Source organism: Microcaecilia unicolor, chromosome 11 (assembly GCF_901765095.1).
Source record: "Microcaecilia unicolor chromosome 11, aMicUni1.1, whole genome shotgun sequence".
Taxonomy (NCBI): Eukaryota; Metazoa; Chordata; class Amphibia; order Gymnophiona; family Siphonopidae; genus Microcaecilia; species Microcaecilia unicolor.
In genome coordinates this window covers 93,567,411-93,587,007 of record NC_044041.1, presented here as the reverse complement: position 1 = coordinate 93,587,007, position 19,597 = coordinate 93,567,411, and the positions used below count along the sequence as shown (strand labels likewise).

The window sequence follows — 19,597 nt, the reverse complement described above, 5'->3', positions numbered from 1 at the left end:
CCCCTTTTCCAGATACACGCTATAGAAATTGTGTGCTGATTTTTATAGAATAGCACACAGCAAGATGTGGATGCAACTGCCAATCAAGCCAATTAACTGCAATAATGGGTTGTTAGTGCCCAATTATTGCTAGTTAAGGGCCCATTAATCAATTCAGTTGCACCTGCATCTTAGGCATGCAACTTTCGGTGTGATATATATAGAATCCAGGAGGGGTGTGTTTGTCCTTGTGTTTGTCTATTGTGATGTGGCTTGTAGTCCACCTTGGATTAAGGTGGGTTATAAATAATAACCTATAACTATTGTAGATTATTAACTGTGCTTCACTCAGAGTACCAGTGGTGGATTTGGCGAATAATAAAGTTACAGGGAAAAAGTTAACATGAAAATGTCAGATTTGGACACCATCGTTGGTCACCTCCTACTCTAAATCAAGTTCACAAGGCTTCTTACTAGACAGGAATTCCAGTCACAAAATTTGGCACATCTCTTCTGGAAATGATGCAACCTGATTAATCTCTTGTGAGGGAGATACCACTGAAGTAACCACCAGCTACCTCCAGAAAAAAAACTAAAATAGGGAAAGTAAGCTGGGTTTAGATCATCATGAGACAGGTTAGTTTTACCCTACTGATGATGCGTTGTTGCGATAGTAATCCTGCTCAGTATGAGAGGAACCACAGGTTCAGACATTTGGTGTATGTGCTTGGCTGAGGAGCCAATGGGGTGAAGTTACCATCTGTGGGATTATGATTTAACACCTCTAAGTCAGAATCCCCCCTAAATGGAATACCATCATCATCTTAATTAGGTTTCAGTTGTCCCCATCAGCGACCAAAACAAATCCTCTCCCCTCTCTGCTGACTCCAATTAAAATATTTGTATTTAGTAACAAAACCTATGTACTGAACCTGGTTGTGCAAACATAGAACTGATGAAATTAGAGTTATAGCCCTGGAACTTCACTGCCGAGCCTTTAGGAAGATAGCAGAATCAGGGAAAAAGGCTTTAACTACAGCTATGCTAGGAATATCGCAGGGGTTCTCAACCTAGTCCTCGGGCCTCACCTAGCCAGTCAAATTTTCAGGATATCTACAAATGAATATGTCTGATATAAATTTGCATGCATTACCTCCATTGTATGCATATGTTTCTTGCATAGTCATTGTGGGTATCCTGAAAACCTGACTGACTGGGTGTGTCCTGCAGACTGGGTTGAGAATCCATGGAATATTGAAATCATCAGTTGGCTCTTGGAGTCCTGCTAAACCCATATTTTCAGTTCCATGTTTTATTTTCCCTTCATCCCGATTTTTAAATTGGAAGGTGTTAAGGATTTTGTGTAGTAGACTCCCAACAGCTGGCATGAGTCCAGCATGGGAGTTCAGCTGGGAATGGGGCCAGTTCTGATGCTTTAAATCTACATATCTATGCATATTAATTAAGAGACAGGATCCTTGAACACATTGGTGGGAAAGTTTACTCTGAAGTGAAGACAAGGTGACAGGAACTAGCAGAGGCAAGCTGGCACTAGTTCTGAAATGTACATTACCATTGTCAGTATTCAAAAGGATTACTATAGAGGCAACCAGAAAATCCAATTTCAGAATAAACTATTTGCACTATTTTTGCACTCAGCAAGAAAGATCTGGTTTGCATGCATTGGTATGAGAAGTTTGAAATGGAAGACATGCCAAAGATAAGGAGCTGTAATTCATGTCTGCCCTCACCTCTGTGGAGAGAATTCTCACTGCCTTCTTTTAAGTACATAAAGTAAACACAAAGCCTTCTTTTTTTCTCTAAAGCAGGGGTTCTCAACCCAATCCTCGGGACAAACCCAGCCAGTCAGGTTTTCAGCATACCCACAATGAATATGTATGAAAAGCTTCATTGGCTCCCTATTAGAGAACAAATAAACTTCAAGGTCCACACACTGATTCATAAGATCATCCATGGAGAATCTCCAAACTACATGACTGACTTGATCGACCTACCCACCAGAAACACGTCGAAATCCTCTCGAAATTACCTCAACCTCCACTACCCTAACTGCAAAGGACTCAAGTATAAATCCTCGTATGATTCCAACTTCTCCTTCAAAGGCAGTCAACTCTGGAACGCCCTACCCAGATACATTTGTTCTATTAAAGACTACCTACCTTTCAGAAAATCGCTGAAAACCCATCTATTCAAGGAAGCTTATCCCAACGCTATGACCTAACCCTATGAACCCACCTACTCATCACCTGTTCCTGTGACAACGACAATGACTCAGACCACGCCTCCGCCAATCTTCTCTATGCTTATCCTTACCCTATCCCTGATTATCTCAATCTAGCCTAATACTAGCACCTCCTCCTACCTCCTCCAACCCTTCTCCCTTATAATATTACCTACCCACACAACCCCATTATTCTGCTAAGTTTAGCCTGTTTTTCTCTACATTATAATTTGTTATTCTACTACTATGTAAGCCGCATTGAACCTGCTATGAGTGGGAAAGTGCGGGGTACAAATGTAACAAATAAATAAATGAAGATAGATCTACATACAACAGAGGTGGTGCATGCATATTTCTATCATTCATATTCACTGTGGGTATCCTGCTAACCTGACTAGCTAGGTGTGTCCTAAAGACTGGTTCCCCAGGGGTCTGTGCTGGGACCGCTGCTTTTTAACATATTTATAAATGATCTAGAGATGGGAGAAACTAGTGAGGTAATTAAGGGGGTCTTTTACAAAGCATTGGTAAGCCCAACGCAGGCTTAGCAAACGCTAAATTGGGACTACCGGTGGCCCAATGCAGCTGCCAGCAGTAGTCCCACCCTGAGCGCATGCCATTTCCGAGGGAAAAGAATGCCCCTGGAAATGGCTTGTGCGGCAGTAATCTGGCAGTAATCAGGCATCGCCACATACTGCCTGGTTACTGCAGGAGCCCTTATCGCCACCTCAATGGGTGGTGGCAAGGATTCCTCATCGCATAGCCACGTGGTAAGAATTCTCTTACCGTGTGGCCATGCTTGTCTGGGAGCTTTTTACCCGCTACAGTAGAAAGGGCCCTGGCGCATGGGAAATATGACCCCCACCACTAGCGCAGGGCCTTTTTCCTGCAGCTTGGTAAAAGGACTCCTAAATTTGCTGATGACACAAAGTTCTTCAAAGTTGTTAAAACGCAAGAGGACTGTGAAAAATTACAGGAGGACCTTACGAGACCGAGAGACTGGGCATCCAAATGGTAGATGACGTTTAATGTGAGCAAGTTCAAAGTGATGCATGTGTGAAAGAGGAACCCGAACTATAGTTACCTGATGCCATAGGAGCCAACTTTTCAAAATTATTGGGGGTACTAAGCCCAGTGGAAATAACTCTTCCTCGGACACATACAAGGAATTTTCTCAATATTGGGGGTGCTCAAGCACCCACAGCGTCGGCTCCTATGCCTGATGCAAGGTTCCTCATTAGGAGTCCCCCAATCAGGAAAGGGAGCTAGGTGTCATCGTTGATGATACGTGGAAACCATCTGCTCAATGTGTGGCAGTGGCTAAGAAAGCAAATAGAATGTTAGGTATTATTAGGAAAGGAATGGCAAACAAAAATGAGGATGTTATAATGCTTTTGTATCCCTCCATGGTACAACCACACCTCAAATACTGTGTGCAATTCTGGTCACTGCATCTCAAAAAAGATATAGTGGAATTTAGAAAAGGCACAGAAGAGGGTTGATGAAAATGATAAAGGGGATGAGGAATGGCTAAAGTGGCTAGGGCTCTTCAGCTGGAGAAAAGACAGTTAAGGGGAGATATAATAGAGGTCTATAAAATACTGAGTGGAATGGGTAGATGTGAATCGCTTGTTTACTCTTTCCAAAAATGCTAGGACTAGGGGGCATGCAAAGAAGCTACTAAGTAGTAAATTTAAAACATATCAGAGAAAATATTTCTTCACTCAACGTGTAATTAAACTCTGGAATTCGCTACCAGAGAATGTGGTAAAAGCAGTTAGCTTAGCAGGGTTTAAAAAAAGGTTTGGCTAACTTCCTAAAAGTCCATAATCAATTATTAAGATGGACTTGGGGAAAATCCATTGCTTATTTCTTGGATAAGCAGCATAAAATGTATTGTACTGTTCTGGGATCTTGCCGGGTACTTGTAACCTGGACTAGCCACTGTTGCAAACAAGATGCTGGGCATGATGGACCTTCAGTCTGTCCCAGTACAGCAATACTTATGTACTTGGTTGAGAAGTCCTGCTCTAAACATATTGGAAGAAATTCAATAAATAACCATGAAAAAATTGAGTGCTAAGCGCTGGGAGCGTGCTCCACATTTGACATGGAACCAGTGCCTTTTAGCAGGTGTGCAGCTTTCTGGAATGCCCCTGACATGCCCTCTTTTCAGATTCACGCAATGGAACTTACATGCCGTTCTTTGAGATGCACACACAAATTTTTAAGACTGCCAATTAACATCAATAATTGGTTGTTTGCACCCAATTATTGATGTTTCTAAGCTCATTAGTAAATTTATTTCCATGCACATCTCTAACACAAAGAATGTGAGAGGTTCTGGGTAATTTTATAAGAAGGTAGCAATTTTGGCCCTATTTTGTAACAGCAAATCGATGACTCCTTTTTGAAAGAGAAAAACATCCAAAAAGTGTCATAAAGCACCATTTAGTTGAATTTCTTCTCAAAACGTCCAAATCGGTATTTTTGAATCCTATTTTGCAGAGGCTTATCTATGCATTTTATTTGCCATGCGCTAAATCACAAGGGGGAATTTTGAAGGCGGGATTAGGGCGTGCCTAACGTGTTACAGCCATAATGGGACAAAATCAAAATGTCTAGGGTGAAAACGTCAACGTTTTGATCTACACCTGTTTTCTAATGAATAAATCACAAAAAAGGTGCCCTAAATGACCAGACCACTGGAGGGATTTAGGGATGACCGCCCCTTACTGCCCCCCTTCCCACCCCCCAAAAATGTGAATAAAAATACTACTCACCAGCGTCTCTGACAGCCTCAGATGTTATAGCCAGGTCCAATAGAGAGTGTAATGGTGGGTATAGTGCACTATAGACAGGTGGACCCAGGCCCATACCTCCTCCAACCTGTTAAACTTGTGCTGGAAACTGTAAGCCCTCCAAAACTCACTAAAAACCCACTGTACGCACACATAGGTGCCCCCATTCACCCAATAGGGCTATTGTAGTGGTATACTGTTGGGGTAGTAGGTTATGGATGAGTTTTGGAGGGCTCAACAGACAAGGGTGTAACGATGGGATGTGTACCTGGGTGCATTTTTATAAAGTCTACAGCAGTGCCCTCTAGGGTGCTCATTGCTCTCCTGGAATGTCTGGGGGACCAGTCTGCTAAAAATGCTGGCCCCTCCTACATGCCAACGGCTTGATTTTGTGTGGTTTTTTTTTAATGGCCTAAAAAGTTAAACATACAAAGCACAAAACCTTGTTCGAAATGGTAATTTTTGAAAAAAAAAAATATATAGATGTTTTTCTTTTTGCAAAAATGGTTACATTTACTATTCGGATTTGGTATGTTTAATGCAAAGTGTCCAAAGTCCAACTTAGACGTCATGTCAAAAATGCCCCTCTTTGTGTCTTTAGAAAATACTTGAGCAAACACTGTACACTGAAGGCACAGATTTTAAGACTGGCATGTTTGTAATCAACACATGCAGTTGAATGACTTTGCCTATGGGGCACCCAGACCACACCCCAACAGCAATGTGTACAGTAAAAGGACCTATGTTCATGCCAGTGGCATAGCCAGACCTCAATGTGGAGGGGGTCCAGAACCCAAAGTGTGTGTGTGTGTGGTGGGGGGAATACATTTTGGCCTGCCTCCCCTACCACTGGTCTCCGCTGCATTGCCTGCCCTTCACTAAAACGAGCATGCATGCGACATGAGGGGAAGAGCAGGGCAGGCAATGCAGTGGAGACCAGTGCTGGAAAAACCAGAGGCCCCAGAGCTAATTTGAGGGGGCCCACATCACCTGTAGCTACGCCAATGGTTCATGCCAATGCACAAACCTCTACACCTGCTAATTTTATAACCAGTCTTCAAGCCCCTTTGGTACAAAGTTTTCATGTACTCACTGTCTTTAGACTGGTTTTCGAAGGCAGGTTCAGAGAAAGTGTGTTCACTATTATGGCAGACTATTGTAATGTGTTTATTTTTTGTTTTAATGCTGTTAATTCTTTTCTTTCTTTAATTGGCGTTCTTCTATATTGATACCTTTTTGTTTTTAGTGTACTATTGTAAATCGGTTTCACTTTGATTGAAGTAACTGAGATATATCAAGTCTGAATAAACATATACCCACAGCCTACACCGTACCAAGGGCAGTGCAACAGTCCAGCTGCACAGGTGTAAATATGGAGGGACAAAACTGCTCCCAGCCTCTGATCTCCCCTCATTGGCACTGGTGAAGCAGGTAGGCCGAGGGTGCACCAGTGGGTGAGTCACACAGGACTTAACCATAGCTGAGTATGATCCTGCCTGCAGCCTCCTGACTTGTGAAACATGCACAAATATTTAAAAAATAGCCTCCAGGTATGCCTTTTCCTCCTTATCCTAATCCCAACATGCTCCCAGAAACACCACCCCTTAATACATAAGAAATCACAGGTGTTGTGGACCACAGTGCAAACATTTAGCCACACAGGTTTCAGACTGCCTTTGTGCTGGAGCAGATTAGATATAAATTGCTAGTTCTAGTTCATCAGAGTACAGATCAGGAGTCATCCCAATATTTGACAGATCGCTTTCATTGGTATAGACCAGGGTTGTCCAAACTCAATGGCCACAATCCAGTCAGGTTGTATGGATTTCCCCAATGAATATGCAAGAGATCTATCTACATGCACTGCCTTCATTGTATGTAAATAGATTCATGCATATTCATTGGAGAAATCCTGAAAACCTGACCTGGCAAAGGCCAAGGTTGGACTCCCCTGGTATAGACCAAAGCGATCACTTTGTTCCAATGATTCCAGTATGTTGGAGGTGCCTGATTTCCGGCTATTTCGACTCGAGTGCACAAGGAGGAGGATTTGTTCCGTTGCAGGATCTGTCTCATGGAATAAGCTACTGGTGGCTCTCAGGAACCAGAAAACTTACCAGTGTTCAAAAAATTGTTGAAACAACATCTGTTAGCACAGGCAGGTTTATGAAAGACTTTTGGTTGATTGAAGTGCAGGGCTTGATCTTGTTTGTTTGTATATTAATTGTTTTATAGGTTTGTACTCCACTCTGAATAAGAGCGGCATATAAATTGTAATAACATGAAAAACCAAATGAAATTCTATACCCACCGAAATGGCTTTCAGAACTGCCCTCCCTCTCTCTTTTCCACTGCATGAAACCACAGAATCCATACAGAAATGGTCTCCCACTGCTTTGCTCTGAAGCTGATATGGGAATAGACGGAGGTTCAGCCACAGAGAACAGCTCAGTGGTTTTTCATTAACTGTAAATTACAACCCAAACACATAACCACAAGGGTGCAGAGATAAAACTGTACAAACACTGGTCAAATGTATTTTAAGAGGTTCTATTTATAGATATCAAAGCAGCTCCCGGCTGAAATATTATTAAAAAATATATATACAACGCATACACATATACATAAGAATACAACATTTTACAAAACCTCCACTATGTAACAACAGTAGACAGTGCAAATGAACCTTTGTTTTTAAAAAAGAAAAATTAGTTATTAAAGACTCCAGAGTTTATGGAGTCTGATCACTCAGCCTGATCCAGACCTTCCACAGAAAATTCTTCCCCCACCCCACCATCTTCTAACATACAAGCTTTTCTATCCAATAATTTCAGTTTGGAAAAACAATTCAATTCCCCACCTTTCTTGTTTTTAACAATTCATGAGGGAATGGCAGGAAGTACATTGCCTCAGGTGACAGAGGATATGTTCCACCTTTAAGGCCATTACTGATAAACCTAAAGACCAAAAAAAAATGTCTCTTTAAATACTTTGTAGGTTACCAAAAGTCGTCATGGACTTTATTAACAAAGGATGGCCAATTCTTGGGTGCAACAGCCAAAAAAGAAAAGAGGAATTTCTCTGGGAGTGTCTGCTTTAAGGACCTGAAGATTGGAGGTTATGTTCTTCTCCCACAAGCTTACAAAATGAATAAAAATCAAAAACTCAGTCACCAAAAAAAGGTGAGGGGGAGAGTTTCACTCAACATGTGTTTCAGTAACATGAAGGCATGAGTTAATTCCAGTTTGTCCCCTACTCAGTAACAGTCTTATTCACAGGCCTCAGAGAGGCCGCTTTAAACAAAGCCCTCCAGATCCCCAAGGCTACAGGCGGCTTTCACAGTTTCATCATTTTTCTGTACTTCATTTTGCCATGTTAATAACATTTGCCTTCCAGAAAGCACAGACCCCCCTCCCGAAAAGAAAACAAACTCTCAGAAAACTAGTTCTTAAGTTCACCGCAAACCCTCTCAACTTCTCAGCTTCTTTGTAAAGAAAAATGCTTCACAACTGATCTTTTAAGAACCAGAAGTTCAAGGTAGCTGAATATTCTTATTTCAATCTCTCCAAAAGGACAGTTTACTTCAGTCCCTGTGGCAGCTGCAGTGGCAACAGTGTTTGCTTGTAGTCGCCTGGCTTGTCTCCAGGTGAAGACTCTGATGCAGATTTCTCTTCTGCAGTTAAACCTATGGACACAGGTGACAGATGGTTATTAAAAGTCTGACTGCTTATAGCCAGAATACCAAATAGTTACAAGGTTATTTCTCACCCCTTTCTGTTTGTATAGAACAAGCAGAGAGGTGCAACCCCAGGCCTGGAATCTGTGTATGAACTACAGTTTCCGGCACCAAGGCTACCTATGTGTATTCAACAGAGGATTTACTGTAACCTAGGAAAAAGGCCAAGAACTTCAAATCCCCACCAGCGAGACAGGCAGTACTCCAAAGCACTCCAAATTTCAAAATATATATAGTTTTAGTGCTCATAAACCACAATTGTACAACAGCTATTCTTAAAGAGAATGTCTGTTCCACAAATCAGTCTACTCTACACTGTTACTTGAAAACTACTGTCACCACACTGATACATGCTCAAACTACAAGCACATAAAAGATACAGGACAAACAAAAAGTGCTTAGATTTGTGATTAGTAATTTTCATGGGGCAACCAGTAATTCTTGTTTGCTGGGCTTCTGTGCAGATTACAGTTTTACTTTATTCCAGGTAGGAGGGCCATTAAGGACCAGGAATCACAGTGAGGTGTGCAGATAAACAATTTTACACTAGGGATGGTGGGGAACAGGCTCCAGAGACCAGGTAGGTTGCAAATTATGCCTTACTAAAACAGACCCAAGTGTGTCAAGTAAAGCACGTTGCGTAAAAATCTTAATAGTTTTTGGAAAAACGCACCCTTAAATTTTATAAAACAAAACCAAAATACTTTTAAAGGAACGGCCCAAGGATGGTATCAACAAGCTGTTAGTCTGTATTTATTGCTTTATGATAGTAACCTGTGCTAATGGAGATCAGATCAGATGGGCCTCAACCAATTTCAGCTGGAGCCAACACTGGTCTCTTTAAAGCAGCACTTTTTAATCCTTCTGTAGCACCCCCCCCCCCCCCCCCACCAATGCCAATGTCATTTTATGGAGGGACTGCCTAGGTCGTGACCTCAAATGTGGGTTTTACAACCCCATCTGGGGTCATGACCCAGTGTGGGAAGCCCTACTTTAAAGGCTAAAGCAGTGAAGATGCTGTATTAGCCCATTTGAATATGCAGAATAAGTCAAGGAAAATTTGTGCATCTTATCTTGGGAGGGGGGGGGGTCCCAGAAGGTGTATTTATACCAGGATAATTGATTGCTTTGTCATCTCTCTAGTTAAGTTATTTTTAATATTTGATGTAAACTAGGCTTTCCTGTGTGTTTTTACCTTATTTTCCTCTATTCTTAGGCTGTAACGCTTAGATGTGTCATTTGATGGGTAACATATCAAATAAAGATGAATTATAAGTATTATGCATTTCATTCACTTTCCCTCTACACTAATTATCACTAAACATTGTTTTTTGGGAGAAGGGTTGAACCTTACCAAGCTCTGGTTGGGTTGCTGGGTGCCTGGGTTAGTAGCAGAGGCGTAGCTACGTGGGGCCACGGGGGCCTGGGCCTTCCCAAATTTCCTCTGGGCCCCTGGCTTTACTGGTAGGGGTCACCAACCCCAGCCAGCGCTGGTCTCCGGCGCTACCGCTTTGGCTGGCCTGCTCTCTTTTTCCCCTCACGTCCTGCATGCTTCTTTTAGTGAAATTCAGCATGCTCAGTTTCACTTAAAGAAGCGTGCAGGATGTGAGGAGGAAGAGAGTGCAGGGCAGGCAACAAGGAGGCACCAGAAACTGGTGCTGGAGAAGGTTTCAGCTGGTGGGGGTTGAGGACCCTTGCCAGCCAAGGTATTTGCTGCATCAGTGGGCGGGGAGCGGCAGGGCGGTGCGGCGAGGTGGGGGTATGGCAGCAGACTAAAATGTGCCCCCTCCCCCCACCGTGAGGTCTGGCTACGCCCCTGGTTAGTAGAGTAGTAAATGATAGTGGATAAAGATCTTGGGCAAGTCACTTAACCCTCCACTGCCCCAGGTACAAAAACTTAGTTTGTAAGCCCTCTAGGGACAGAAAAAGTACCTGTATATAATGTGTACAGCACTGCATACATCTAGTAACGCTATAGAAATAATTAGTAATAGTAGTAAGCAGTATCTAGTCTATCAACAAGGTGGCTAGAGTTCTACCTGCCGCTCTGTGCAGGGTGTTTAAAATGTGAAAGTTATTCACGTTTTGTTTGGATTCCATCCTCTTGCTATATAGAGATCCCGTGCGTTTTTGAATTGTCATTGTTCTTGTCTCCACTGGGAGGGCGCTCTAAGCTTCCACCACCTTTTCCATATAAAAAGTATTTCCTGATGTTGCTTCACTTCATAACCTCTAGTTCTACCACTTCCAGTACAGGCTTAAGGGATCTCTATTAATGCCAGAGGAGACGGATCCCAGAAATCAGGCATAAAAATATGAATACTAACAAAAACATTTAAGAAGGATAAAATCCATTACTGTTGAGGGAACAAGAGCAGCAGACTTGCCATCTTCACCTAGTGCTGTGCCTCTTTACCAGATGCTTCAGGCCTAGAAAATGAGGGTAAAGATCCTACAGCCTATTCAGTCTGCCCATCATACCAACTATTAAGCTCTAATCTCCTCTGCCACTCCCCCCTCCTCACAGCTGCTTGACTCCTTCACCTAGGACACTTTTACTGCTTCCCAAAGAGCCTGGAAAATCAGTCAGTTCCCAGACTGCCCAGAACTTGATACTCCTTCCAGCACTGGTAGGATACTGTTTATTTTAATTTAAGGAGTAGCACTGGCATCATTTTCAAAGGCACCGGACACCAAGCAATAAACATGTCAAACTGGCCCTCTGGGAAGTCTTTCCAACTTTGTTTCTAGGGAAGATAATACTAGATGAAAACTTTCTTGTCAATTTTACTCCTACAGAACAAGAGATGCCCCATCACCAGTGTCCATTGTAACTCTGCTGGATTTAGTCCACCTCAATACGTATTAACCATTCCCTCCTACACAAACACACATTTATTAAAAACTTTTAACTCGTATAGCCAAAGGATGATGGGCATTCAGGAAAGGTGAACTCATTGGATTACCAGTGGCAAGCACAAAGCAAACTTTCTCAGCCACATCAAATTTGTAAGTTTATTGGAGCCCTGGGATTTGCATTAATTAGTCTTCCCATTTTTCAGGCCTGGTGAGACTTTGTGGGAAAAGGCTTCAGATAGAACATTAACGTATTAAGAGGGAGGAGTTGGAGGAACAGAAAATGATTGCGATGTTAAGATATGAAATACATTTAAGAGCAAAAATCTGGATTTCTCCCCTCCCTTCGTATTACTGGTTACATCACTGGATACCAGCGCCATAAGCAAGCAGCTTATCTTTAACTATCATGCCTACTCTTTGCATCTGGACTCATCGTCTATGTAACAGGGTGCATAGTGGCATCCCTACAGGGGGACATTTTCTGTGTGAAATGAGGATTTGGAATTTGAAAAAAAAAAAGAAAAAGATATATTAACACTTCTTAGTGGCTATATATGCTTACATTACTACTAAACATTTGTTACAATAGCGTGACCTCCACCCAAGAGTTGGTTGCACATATTACTGGAAGACCATTTGGGTCAAGACAGCCCCATCATAAAGCTAATGAACAATTACCTGCAATCTTTAGGCAGAGAGATATTTCCATGTGCTGACAAAGGCAGTGGGGATTAGGGAGTACGGTACTGTGGTCACGCTGCTCCAGGTGTCAGAAGACGGGTCGTAACAGTCTAGGGTTTTGCACCTCTGGGCGCCACAGTAACCACCAACAACGTAGAGTCTGTTGCCTGAAGCAACAGCCCGGCAGCTTATCCGCTTAGAAGTCACGTCGCCTAACTTAGCCCACTGGTAGGTCTCGCTGTTGAAACGGTAAGCTGAGCTGGCTGAGAACTCTGTGTCACCACCAATCACAATGACGTGGCCACCCACCATGGCAGCTGCTGTGTAACGCCAGTTCTGGGGGCAGCTGGTGGGCACAGTCCATCGGTTTTGGCAAGGGTCAAAGCACTGCACTTTGGGAAACTTATCCCTGTTGACACTGGTGCCACCAAACACAAACAACTTCATTTTGGCCCCCACCACAGCAGCATTGCTCACACCTTCCCGGAGAGGGGCCACTAGGGTCCACTTGTCCGCTTGGGGGTCATACTGCTCCACCTGCTTGAGAGAGACTGAGGGCGAGGCAGGGAATGAACCAGTCAGTGCAGTGTGGCCACCCACTACATATAAGCAGTGATCGAGTTCTGCAGAACCGTGGCCAAATCGGGCAACCAACATGGGGGCCGCCTTGGACCACTCATCATGGAGGGTGTCGTACACCCATACATCCTTTGAAGCACCATTTTCGGAGCCTTTCCCTCCAGTGACGTAGACTTTGCAGCCGATGGCACAGGCACTGCACTCCTTGCGGGGGCTGGGGATATCCGTCCTGGGGATGATTTCACTAGTCTCACGGTCAATCATGTAAATTTTATCACATACAAAAGTTTGACCACCAAGCAGCAGCAGTGCCTGGCTCACCTTTCGTGGTCTAGCACAAAAGCCCGTCACCAATCCATCATTCTGTAGAATCTTCATCTTGCAGCGGACCGCATCCTCCACAATTTCCATCCCCAGTTTGTGGCTGAGAACCAATTCGTCCTGGGCCACGATATTTTTCAGATATGCCTCTGGCAACAGTGCAAGGCGGACGCAGCGCAACAGGTCTGGCAGGTCATCATGACGGCAGGGAAGGTCATACTTCATCCAGGCAATGACAGCTTCATAGACTAGGCTTTCATCTTCAACTTCCAGCTCCTCGCTTAAGACTAGTTCCTGGAGTTTGTCCTTGGGGAGCCTCAGGAAATCTTCTGTGGTGTACAGGGAGGTAAAGTTGGCCAGGCACATCCTCCAGGACAGCTCGAAGAGTCGTTCACAGCAATATGTGTCTGAAAGCAACATCATGTTGACACAGTTGGCAGGATGGAGGTTCTTCTCCAGGAACTCCGCTGAGGCCTCTCGGATATCCAAAAACTGGAGCATGTCACCTGCCTCTAGGAGGGATTCTGCATTTTCTTCGTTGATAATGAGCCGGGCAGAGTAGGCGTAGTCTAGTAGCAGTTCCAACACCTCTGGGTGCAAGGAGTCACGGAAGTTGACCTCAGCATCCCTGCTCTCCTTGAGTCCGCCACTGAACATGGCCTCGAAGTAACGGCTACAGGAGGCCAGCACTGCTCGGTGGCAGGGGAAGGCCCGGTCTCCAGCCAGCAGCACCACATCGGTGAAGAGGCAGCGTTTGCGCAGGAGATTGAGGTGTGTCAGCAGACTATCTGCGTGCCCTGGCTTGTGGAAGAGTTGGATGTTCATTGAGCCAGAGCTCGAGCGTGACTTGCGGTTTTCGTGGCTGCTTACAGACATTTTCCGACTAGTAATCCTGGAAGAAGACAAACAATAAAAAGACTGTGAAAAAATATTTCCTAGTGTTATTCCAGAATCTACAACCCCACCTCTGATTCTAAAATGTCTTTTCCACAGGAGCCCACTAACTTAGCTAAAACACTGATTAACTGTTTCAAAAATATTTTAAAATGATGTATACGGGATATTGGGACAATAAAGCAGTTGCCATTAGACAGTAACAATCGTGGACCGTGCAAGGAACACAAACCAAGTTTCTTATGCCATCTTCCCTCTGCAGCAGTAGATTCCCAGGGATAAATTCATCCCCATTTCTCTCCAGTCCCACCAAAGTCAAATCTCAACACTTTACATAAGGGGTTGATTTCAAGCCTATCAGGGATGTCTGGGGGGAAAAAAACCCCAAACTACAGGAATGCAGGAACCCCTTTGCTTCTAAATAATCTGGTTTTTTTTTTCCAGCAGGTTTTCTTAGACCTGAACATTTGGAAAGTTAATGAATTATCTCCAAAAAAGCAAACTAGCTAGGAATAACAATTCCACTGGGAACCTCATGGCTTGGGACACTCCTAAGAGACAACAAACTGCATTTTTCAGGAACTGTCCTTGCAGAACGTCATGCATGAACTGACAGCAGGGTTGTGCGTGTTTGGAGGTGTAAAGGGTCCTCTCTTGCCATCTGCCAAAAAGAGCTTTGCAAAGAGCATCCAAAGGATGTGTTATACTAGACAGCCTTGCCTACAAGCAATGAGAGGCAGGCATGCCTTGGCATATCACCTTCCCTCCCTCCTCCCCTATTCAGTTGCTGGCAAGGAACTTCCTACCCCAACCAAAAAGTACACAAGGGGCCCATTGTACTGTGAAATCAGCATGGCGATGAGATACTTGTCCAGCTCAATGACAGGGATTTAATTACACAGAAGAAAACTAAGAAATAACGGCTCCAGAATAAATACAAATTGTGGCTCCTGCACAATCCAGAGACATGTCTTAACGTTAAAAACAAAAATTGTAGAGTGAATTAAAAGTAGCCAATAAGAACATATAACTCAAACTGTAAGAATCTCTGTTCCACAAGTCACTCCTCACTTGTTTCCTGCAGGAGAATCTAATGAGACCACCCTTCCTCCCTTATCTACATGCTGAGGGTAAAGAGAAGTCTTCAGTGCTGTTATTTTCTCTTCCAATGGATAAAATAAAAACATCTTTTATGCGGGTTTCCTCTACTGAGCTAAATACATGTATATAACCTACTGGAGGCCTCTTTATTTTCCCTTCACTTTTTAAGAGAACCGATAGATGTTATGGCACCCTGCCAAAATCAAAACCCCATGATACTCTGGACAATGGCTACAGCAGTGAGCAGAGCTGCCACATGCTGGGTGGATGGGTACATTGAGCCTCATGTCCCTTCTGTGGCAGTTACTAACCCCAGGGGGGGGGGGGGGGTTGTCTGATGCCACATATATTATGTAAGAAGCTCTGTTCATCAGTCCCCACAGTTCAAACTAAGCATAAGATAGAACAAATGCAGGGAGGTGACTCCCCTCTACTATGCTTTGGGCCCAAGGAACCTAAAGCAATAATTAACTACAGGAATCTCATGAAAACCAGCTCTTACAGCCCTGAGACTGCTCTCCAGTGTGGCAGCTCTATGGCTGCAGTCCTGTTGTGCCTGCAAAGAAGGCAGATAAGAAATCAAGAGACCAGCTTTCACATTCTTGCAAAGCCTGTGAAATCGTTTAGTTCTGCTGGGATGGGAGACCCCTTTAGAAGGGAAAGGACTTAGGATTTAGAAACAAATAGGACCCAAAAGAGCACTACAGCTCTGCATGAGTACATCTACCCAGAATCCCCCAAGTTCAGTCAGGGCCTCAGACAGACACAGCCGGGCCCGGAACAGAACCAGACCACCGTGTGCCGCCCTCCCACTCACACCGTCGCTCCCTCCCACCCGCCCACTTAACTTTCTGTCTCAAAGGGGGGCTCGGGCCCGGCAAGCCTCTTCCTGCTTGCCTGCTCCCATGGTCTATCCTCTCCTGCTCCTGTCTCTGGTGGGACCCGGATGATTGCATTAACGTGATACCGTGCAATCATTTGGGTCCTGGGCGGTATGTAAGAGAGGATAGACTCAGAAGGCAGGAAGCTTGCCAGCACCAGCTCCCCCCCCCCCCCCTTAGAGGCCCGGCCAGGGGAATTTTGCCCCTCCTCTCGGCAGCCCTGAGTTCAGTAGCAAACACATAGAAATACAGATTTATCAGAAATTAAGGCCACGATGCTCAAAACAAATAAGGTAAGCCAACAATGCAGAAAAAATATTGCTGGAACAGCGCAGAAAAATAGCTCGCTAATGCTCAAAGCAAACTGTATGCTAATCATATGCACGCTGTTAAAGTGAAAGCAAGGAGGGGGGAATGTGCTTGGCAGATGTGCACAGGAGTTCCGCGGTAAGCTCAGCTCCTGTGCATACGCGCCTGGCAAACCCGAACCACACATTGGTGTCTGTTTTTTTGCGCCTGTAAATAGCTTGGAATGCTTATATTTAAACGCAGGAAACAGGCGCCAAGGTATGCTTTTACTTTTGGGTCTGCTCTAACACGCTCACATTCGTTTCTCACAACCAACACTTAGGGGCTTGCACGGGCTTCCTTTTGCGTCCAAAACCAATCAAAACTAGCAGATTTTAAAGAAAGAATTATTAGAAATCCTCTCTTCCAGCACCCTAACGCCTGGCGTCATTTCTTGCAGCGGTAAGGCAGCTTTGTTTTGTACACTGTTCTCTGAGCATTGGAAATGACCTCATTTACATCCATTTTACTACATTACAATGCTATTTGCGCTAATCCTTGGCGCGCTCATTATTTCCTGTGCTAGTTAATGCAGTTGTTAGTCCAGCGCTAATGGTTTCCAGAGCCCGCGTTTGGTTCTAAGCGTTGGGGCCTAAGACACACACGATGATGAAGGCCAAGCTATGACGACACAGAGGCTCCAGGAACAAGTTTCAGTTCATTTTTTCCAAGAATAATTTAGCATATCAAGTGCCCCCTATCACTATCCCATCTGACGGATAAGGAAACCCTGCCTGCTTGCCTACAAGCATTAGCATAGCAGATGCACTTTATTTGATTCCCAGCTCATGAATAATTATGAAGCAGCTCAGTGTCTGAAGTTTTTCACTTTGCTGAATGTGCTCTTTCTTCACCACCAAAGCAGAAGAAATGGTGAGCTGCTGCTCTAATTTCAGTTTATTCCTGGCAGTTTCAGTTCCTTCGCTCAAGGGGCTGATGCAGAAAGGGGTTGAGTGCGGGGGGGGGATTAACTCACATGATACACATGGGCGCACACTGCATTAAAATGTACGGTAATGAGGACAGAAGGAAACAATACAAGAACATTTTCACCAGGCCCAGGACGGCGTACAAAGATTGGCTGAGTGGGGTTTAAATAATAGGGTTTGTTTTTCTTTTTTTTGGGGGGGGGGGGGGGGGAAGGGTTCAGTGACCAGAACAAGTGGCTGCAACTTTACAAGACAGACAGGAGGTAAGAGCTCATGTCTGAAAAAAAAAATATATGCAAGTGCTCGCACACATCTGGACCTGTTGCACTGTGTATAAATTATATACAGGTACTTATTTTGTACCTGGGGCAATGGAGGGTTAAGTGACTTGCCCAGAGTCACAAGAAGTTGCTGTGAGAATGGAAACCAGTTCCCCTGGCCACTGCACTAACCACTAGGCTACTCCTCCACTCCAGTGGTTTATACATTATACAGAGGTCCTTATTTTGTATCTGGGGCAAAGGAGGGTTAAGTGACTTGCCCAGTCACAAGCAGCTGCAGTGGGAATTGAATCCAGTTTCCCAGGCCACTGCACTAACCACTAGGCTACTCCTCTACAGCCGCATAAATATCACCCTCGCGAGAACTTTATGTGCTGGACACGCGCGCAGTAAACCACCATCTGCACAGAACCTGTGTGTGCATGTGTCCGGCAGCCATTCCCTGATTAATGTGACAAGTTTCTTCATGCCTGAAATTCATATTTAATTAGCTTACTACATCACACACGTTTAATTTTTGTGGTATAACCTGAATGCTCTGCCATCTGCACACAGCTCTACTGCATGGCTTTCTGTATCGACCCCTCTAGAAGCAGGGAGAACAGTGTTAAGACTTATCATTACAAATATTTGTACAGTGTAATCATGACCCTCCCCCCCCCCCCTCTTCACTACACACCTTAAGTCATTGCTTTTCCTGGGTAAACATTCCTAGAGGTTCCCATCATACAGCATGAGCTAGAGATGCTCTCAATCATCACACTGGTTTAAGACCAGAACTGTAAACTGCTCTATGCTGGTGGCACAACTGCACAGAGCACATGGCCAGTGGCTATATTTGCTAATCTTCTAGATGCCCTCACATTTGATGTGGTAATCTGGTGGTCCATTGACTGCTGAACTCTCAGATTATCAGGAGGAACAGGATTTAGGTATAAGAAAGGCAGCTGTATGGTGACATGCAGTGCTGGGGTGTGTGTGGAAGGGGCAATGATTCGCATGTCTGAAAACTGGCCTCTGTGCCCACAGTGGACATCAACATTGGGGAGGAGGCCAAAGCATACATGCTTGCTAGGGTGGATGGCGAAGAGATAAGAGGAGAGGGGGGAAAGGAAAGAGGGTGTCAGAATTTCAAAGTGACAAAGTGGGCTGAGAATATAAAAAGGGCATAAGACAAACAGAAATTACAAGGCAAGAAGACTCGCGGAACAGAGTTGGGCTGCTAGGGGTGGGGGAGGAATCTGATCCAGAGGTATGTTGGGGATGCCGGCAAGAATAGCACTGCCTTAACTAGTGCTACGATGTGAGGGGAAATGTTTTACTTATGGCAATGTTGTGATACGGAGAAAGGGGTATTGCCCGGATTAATGGGATGCAGGGACTGAGCATGGCCTTAAGCAGCACTGATATAGGCGAAAGGGCACCACGCCTTCCTAGGAGATCTGAAGTGCAGGAAAAGACCGATCGACAGTACGGGAACGTGTGACACTTTGTCCCGGGCAATTCGAGCTTGCACAGTGCAAAGGAAGTGCCAAGAGTCCGGATCCGAGACCCTGCAAGCAGCGGAACCCACCACGCACGCATATACTCACCTCCTTCGATCCTCGCTCCCGCTTGCCCCGACCGTCGTCCACTCCGAACTCCGAAGCAACCACCACCGGCTAACACAAAGCCTATACGGGACAACTCCGCCCACCCCCACCGCCAACCAATTACCGCCCAGGAAAACGGCCAGAGCCGCCGCTGCATTCCGGCTGCTCCCGGGTCCTAGAGCGCCGGCATTTTTCGTGCTCTCGCTCCCCACCTCCCCTCCCCACATTTACAGTACCACAAAATATCGACGCAAGTTGAACTAACGTTACCGAAAAGACCTCCTCGAGAGTGGGGAAATACCGAAATCCAAGTTCCAATTATGCCACCAGTATAACCGAAGAAGCTTTTGACCAGCTTTCCCATGCTGCTTGT

The 19,597-nt window shown here is 44.6% G+C and overlaps 1 protein-coding gene across 1 annotated transcript; it reads right to left on the bottom strand.

Moving 5' to 3' along the window:
- Positions 1 to 7,556: 7,556 nt before the first annotated feature.
- On the bottom strand, positions 7,557 to 19,299 carry LOC115480227 (ectoderm-neural cortex protein 1-like). The gene is made up of 3 exons (XM_030218744.1): positions 19,225 to 19,299; positions 12,296 to 14,090; positions 7,557 to 8,707 (listed from the first exon to the last, which is right to left on the bottom strand). Exon 2 carries the CDS (start codon positions 14,072 to 14,074, stop codon positions 12,305 to 12,307), a length of 1,770 nt encoding a protein of 589 aa, XP_030074604.1. The 5' UTR covers positions 14,075 to 14,090; positions 19,225 to 19,299; the 3' UTR covers positions 7,557 to 8,707; positions 12,296 to 12,304.
- Between the last annotated feature and the right edge of the window lie 298 nt (positions 19,300 to 19,597).

Coding starts and splice junctions, on each gene's coding strand:
- LOC115480227 (XM_030218744.1), bottom strand. CDS start 14,074: ATGTCTGTAAGCAGCCACGAAAACCGCAAGTCACGCTCGAGCTCTGGC.